The sequence below is a fragment of the Toxorhynchites rutilus genome, chromosome 2 (genome assembly GCF_029784135.1).
Source record: "Toxorhynchites rutilus septentrionalis strain SRP chromosome 2, ASM2978413v1, whole genome shotgun sequence".
NCBI classification, from domain to species: Eukaryota; Metazoa; Arthropoda; class Insecta; order Diptera; family Culicidae; genus Toxorhynchites; species Toxorhynchites rutilus.
This window is the reverse complement of record NC_073745.1, coordinates 270,455,119-270,461,318: the sequence shown is the minus strand read 5'-3', so window position 1 is coordinate 270,461,318 and position 6,200 is coordinate 270,455,119. Positions and strand designations below refer to the sequence as shown.

Below are 6,200 nucleotides of genomic sequence, written 5' to 3'. Positions count from 1 at the left end.
TATTGTGGGAAGTTCTTTATGTTATTTTTCTTTAGTGTTTTACATCGTATCTCATGCTAATTCGTATCTTTTTGAGATATCGAACTATTCACAGTTTTGCGACGATCTTCTATCAGCGGTTTTATGGACATGAAGCTATAAATACGAGACACTTCAAGTTATGTCCGTAAAAAACCGTCCTTAAAATATTGTTTTACAGTAATAACAGTTACTAGAGGCGAATGAACTGCAAATGTTAAAGCCTCGTAGAACAAAGAATGGAATGTAATTACAGTTATAGTTTTATGAACTACATATAAACACTACACGAAGCTTCAAGGAAAATTCTATTTCTCAAGCATTGAATGGGTAAAAAAATCATTTTAGATAAATCATAGCCGATCTTCCTAAAATAAAATGGTTTTACAGATCCAGTTTTCCTCCAGTTTTTTAAGAGCAATCTTCCAGTTTTTTGAAAAATATTATTGGCAACCCTGCCTATGATGTTCCAGTTACATTCTGGTCAACTATCGGATAGAGAGGTATTGGGCGGAGTACTGAACCGGAGCGCTTTGATCGGTGTAGAAGGCGGATGGTGATATTTTTAAGAATTAAACTCTCAACTCCACCAAGACTTCATTGTTTGTCATTCTTCATTCAGAACTTCAGTGTAACATCCGACAGCATTGGTTTTGCATTGATTCTGCTACGATTTGTGTAGCTTCTTTGCCCCGTAAATGTTAGCTAGGTTTCAATTGGATTTCAGATTCAGTTTAACATTTAATATTCTCACTATGTCCCATCGTTTGGTTGCCCACACGGTTCCAATTTCCAAAACCGTCGAATATACAGTAGGTAAATATAATTTAAATATTAGTATCTAATTTACAACGATCCATTCTGAATACAGTAAACTATAGTTATATTTGTGTTTGTGTGTGTGGGTATGAAGTTTTGAGTTGGCCGATTGTTAAGTGAACATTTTTTTTTGCCTTCACCTTCACGTGAAAGTGATTGATTCGCGTGACGTCACGTTACGTATTTGCGTGTATACTTATAATCAGTTAACATTCCGTTAGAAATTTGATAATGCTGCTGCTGCTATCTTCCTTGCTCTCCTATTCTGCTCAATCAATGAATACAATAAGATTAGTGTAAAAAAAAAAGTGATATGGCCCGCATATCGAAGATAGTGTGAATGGGTTTTGTTCTATTCTTCGTAAATAGTAGTAATCAGATATTAGTCTATGCCGTGTTTTTTTTGTGTGTCATTTGTTTGTTCATTTCCATTTGCACGTTAATGGATTGATTGAGAAACCATTGTTGTCAACCATTCAAGGTTGTGGTTTTGTTAGCTAGAAAGTAAGACATTTAAAACATATTCTACACTAAGTGATTGGACAGAACGACAATTGTTCTTCTTCTAACTCTTGATTCCTAGTTTCATATTAGTTTCATCAAACACATTTTTGAACGGTTTTACGGTAATTTTTTCTTCTTCTTCTAATTCAGTGAATAAGCCACTTAGTACACTTGTGTAGTATATATGTATAATTAGTTTAGACCCTGCAAACATTCAATCAGCCACATTTTTGGGGCTGCCGAGAAATTCATTGATACGGCAATTTAAAATCATTTGATTTTTGATAGATCTGCTGTAAACATTTCCTAATATTGTGTGTTCATTCTAAATGACATATATTTTAACATTTAACTATTGTAACAGTTGCGACATCACTCATTCCATAGGTGGATTTAGGCATCTTTTAAAATAAATAGTTGTTCAAAGACGGATGCGTTCGTTAGCATCACTGGAAGACGAAAAAGCTGTAGATTTGGGTTATAATGTAGGCTTATTGAAACGCTGATTTTTTCTGGCTTCTAGCCAGATAAATTAGCATCCTCTCGTGGTCAGTATGATCAACCTGAGAGCATATAACCGATGCCCCATTGTTTGAACCGGTTTCCGATCAAGTGGTTATCGAACTTGAAACATTCCTATGCGTTTGCTTTCTAAGCATTAGATAATGAAGTTCAGTGATAGTGTAGAATACAAAAAGTAGTTGTTGAATGTGACCACAGGTTATCTCGCAACGACTTCTTCTTTAGTCGAGGGGCTCAGAAGGAAAGGGGTGTAAGTGACTTGATCGATTTACCTTCATCAACTTTTTCTTTAGTAAATAACTCTACTGCAAAAACGATCCAATTTGAGTTTTCTATAGAATACGATAGATGAGGCTCTGACCCGAGATGAAGAATAGAAGGTAGGAAGATTCACTGGTTTCGGTTGTGTTAAACTTTGATTGCATTAGTAACCAGGAAGATAGGAAGTTCACATAGCAGGCATAACAGTCAGTTACTCAAATGATACAAAATTGAATGTGTCAACGAATAACGTTGAAAGAAGTTGGTTTTGGTCGACGTGATGAGAAGTAAAATTGAATTGAAATTAAGTTTAGACCACCTCAATAATACTAAAATTTCAGTTTCTGCTGAAATGTCAGTTGGGCCCTTATGATTTTGAACGCTAGCATTGTTTAAACAAAAAAACTGGTTCGTTCATTCCATCTGATTATTTTCACAATTAATAACAATTTTTATCTCGTGTAGTGGGCTATTATAAGAAAAGTAACACACATAAACAAAATCTGTGACGTTACAGATTCAAAAACATTCCCACCTTACATTTTCCATCTCGGTTCTGACCAGGGATGCCAGGTGATTTTTCCAAATGTCTTCAAATGGTACGAAAAAGTGTCTTCAAATGTCTTCACCATCTTATCGGAACTAAAATTCATAACTTACTTTTGAACAAATTTTGATAGCTTAATCAATGTTTGTTCTAATTGGTGTTGTTATATAGCGCATTTCATTAAACTTATTTTGAAGTTTTGAGGTTCATTTCAATCATCATCAACTGTGAACTAAATTTTATGAGTTTCGAAATGATAATTGGCTTGATAAACCGTTAATTGATTGAATATAGCTCCAGTTTTTTCACAAAAACGGAACTGTAAAAACACAATTCGTGTATTTCTGCTTTGGTTATAACTCAGCTTTGGTTCAGCTTGGGTTGTAACTCAAACCATATCTATGAAACTAATTATTGAAATTTTATGTAACCGGAAAACCTTCGATTTGTGAAGTGATCGTTTGAAAGATCTAAATTAATCTATTGTATAGTATAGGCCCGAAATAATAGAAATACAATGTCCCAATCATTCGAATTCTCGAGCGCAAATGACACTGAAACAAAAGTCCTAATTTTTTTTGACGATATTTTCGGCCAATAGTTGACATTTGATGGAACTAATATCTCCAAAGAATCTATGTACACTATCGCTCTGAAATTTCTTCACATATTTCATAATGTCTTCAAAATGTCTTCACAGTAAGTCAAATGACTTCCAGTAAGTCAAATGACAAAATTGTTGAAGACATGTCTTTAAACCTGGCATCTCTGGTTTTGACCTATCTTTCACATTGTTAAATACAGCTGAGAATGTGTTTGCAGCTAAGTTATGAACAAAAGAGAGAGCCGATGGAGAGAAATCGATGATGTCACTTACACCCCTTTTATTTTGAGCCCCTTAGATATAGTTGATAACACTTAACATCCTTCGTCAAAGTAAACGGTTCAAAGACGTAGTTAAATCATCGGAACATTTAAATATATGCCTTTCAATAGAGAATTGAGTTCACACATTATAACATTCGGCATAGTCTTCGACTGCAACACTTCACAACAGTTTACACAGAGGGTTTATAGGTAACATGAACTGAAACTTAAAAATGAACAAATGTATCGTTAACCCTAATCATCCACATTCCTTCAAGAAAACAATCCTAAAGCTCCTCAACCGAGGTCGTACCGGCCGCCTCGCTGTTGAGCGTGAGCTGCTTCCGTTTGATGTCGGTCAGCGTGTTGATGCCCTGCTCTTCGAACAGTTTCCACTTGGAGTAGTTCTGCTCCATGTAACGGATGATTTCTGGCATCTCGATGAAACCTACGATAATGAATCAGAACATTAGAGTTGTGCAAACTGTGTTCATTGTTCAAATCGATCCTACTGTTCCAGGTGTCCATCATGTCGTGTATGATGTACTCGATGAATCCAATCTGGCTCTTCGATATGCTGCAGGTGGTCCTGTCGAACATCGGCATCACGATCGGTAGGTTCCTTCGCTTCTCCTCGTCCGTCTGGGTGAAGTACTCTTCCGCTATTCGGCGCGCCCACTCGACGCAGAACTTGAGCGGTCTGGTTGGGTTACTCACATCCGCACATTTGATTAGCATCCGTCGGACCAGGATCTGATTGTCGTCGTTATCATGGGTGGCTTCCTTGGCGTCCACTTCCGTCCCGAAGACGCTCACAAACTTGGCCAGATGCTCGAAGTGTCGAGTCATTTCCGTCGCCAGGATCATATCGATGATGACCGAGCGGGCCAGCTTGTACGTTTCCCTGTCCAAATGTTTGAAGATGTTGATCTTGTCGTCATCTGAAAGATGAAAGCAATATGATATATCACAAGTTGAAGGTAGAAACCGGCGTTCCGATTACCCATCGTTAGCCGGAAGGTGGTAGCGGCATGGTGTGATTCCAGCACGCAGATATCGTTGTACAACAGGGCCAGCATGTTGTCCGAATTGCACAGGAAGGCCGACGAGCGGCCAGGATGGTCTATGTCATGGGTTGCTGCGGCAATCAGGGCAGTGGCCTCGTCCAGACGATCCATCACCTTGATCTCGCGCGACGAGAGCTGCTGAATATAGCAGGCTGTGGCCTACACAATAGAGAACAAAAGGTGGAAATAACAGTTGAATCTTTATATCTAAGTACCGTTTTGTCTCAAATTCTGAACAGTCTCAAATTCCGAACACTTCATTTTTAAATGTAAAATTACTAAACTTTCATGTTATAAATAATTGAATAATGAAAACTGACATTCTTTGGGGTAAAGGGGTAAAGACTTCATTTCTACATAATTTTTAATTTCGCACTGAGATGTTTCTCGGGTTCGCGCTCGGGTATACCCAGCCGGGTGACGTCTTTAGAGAACCCCCATTGAACTGACAGGAGCCAACATATTGGGTATCCCACTGACATTTTCCCTTTGTTTTCATATGAATTGGGTATCCCACTGACAGTTCTGCTTGAGATTTTGCTAACGCTCCTAGCATCAATCATAGCACCCGGCTGGGTATACCAATACAACTATACTGAACTGTCAAGTTCCGAGTATTGTTTTGTAAAATCTAAAAATAAAGACTATGAAAATGGAAAACCTGCTGCTTTTGCTTTTGTATTATTGGAATCGTAATCCAATTCGGATTCTGATTTTGAAGAATATATTCGCGTAGACGGCATTAAGCTACGTGTGCTTTTATTGGGAGGCGAAAATAATGATGTATATTCAGGTGGAAAAAAACATGCTTTCAAAATCAATGTTATGAATGAAAATTTACTTTAACGTATCAGTTTTTCATTTCATGTGATAAAATAAGAGGTTTTTTCCGAAATTGCAAAAAACATATTGGACGAAAACTGTGTCTGATGATGGTTTTATATTATAATAGCAATTATTTGTGAAACAAACAGGAAACACATCGACAAAAGGTTAAGTGAGTATCAGTACTACTTGTGTTAGGTAATCAAACAATATGAAGTAGAAATTTTCATTCAAACTTTTATATTTTTACACTGCACTTGGCCCTTCTGATCTGGTAGAGAATAATTTACCTCCCAAGCACTAATATCGCCATCAGACGTCGAAACTATACATTTGTCATCACAAATATAAACAAATCAGACTATATAACGCACACCAACAAACCGCTGATTCGTGAAACTGAAAACGTTTTTTTTATTATAGAGTCAGTTTGGAACTGACTCAGGTTTAAAAACGAATTCGCTATAAGCATTTGCAAAAAAAAATCTAGGGTGTTGTCAACGTGGTTTGACATATACTACAGGTGTGCCAGATTTTTTGTATCGTACACGAAAATGACTTACACAGATAAAATAGCTTGCAGAATCACGGCATTTTGTTCATAAAATTTAACAAATTCATACATTTTGTTGATTAAAGCACGTTTTTCCGGTAATTTTTTCTCACAGAATTGAACTGGAGGAAAAAGTAAACTATAAAGTCATAACTTTTAACGTGGTTTATTTCAGAAAGCGCGTGCATTTTGTTAATCAAAAATGGTGAACTTACTT

General features: G+C 36.9%; 1 protein-coding gene across 1 annotated transcript in view; it reads right to left on the bottom strand.

Moving 5' to 3' along the window:
• Nucleotides 1-614: 614 nt before the first annotated feature.
• The window catches only part of LOC129770295 (high affinity cAMP-specific and IBMX-insensitive 3',5'-cyclic phosphodiesterase 8), a 495,796-nt gene continuing 490,210 nt past the window's right edge, over nucleotides 615-6,200 (bottom strand). The window contains exons 16-18 of the mRNA XM_055773030.1: nucleotides 4,542-4,764; nucleotides 4,051-4,479; nucleotides 615-3,986 (exon numbers count right to left, since the gene is read on the bottom strand). Of these exons, the coding sequence (XP_055629005.1) occupies nucleotides 3,826-3,986; nucleotides 4,051-4,479; nucleotides 4,542-4,764 (813 nt within the window). The 3' untranslated portion in view covers nucleotides 615-3,825. The remainder of the gene's footprint in view (nucleotides 3,987-4,050; nucleotides 4,480-4,541; nucleotides 4,765-6,200) is intronic.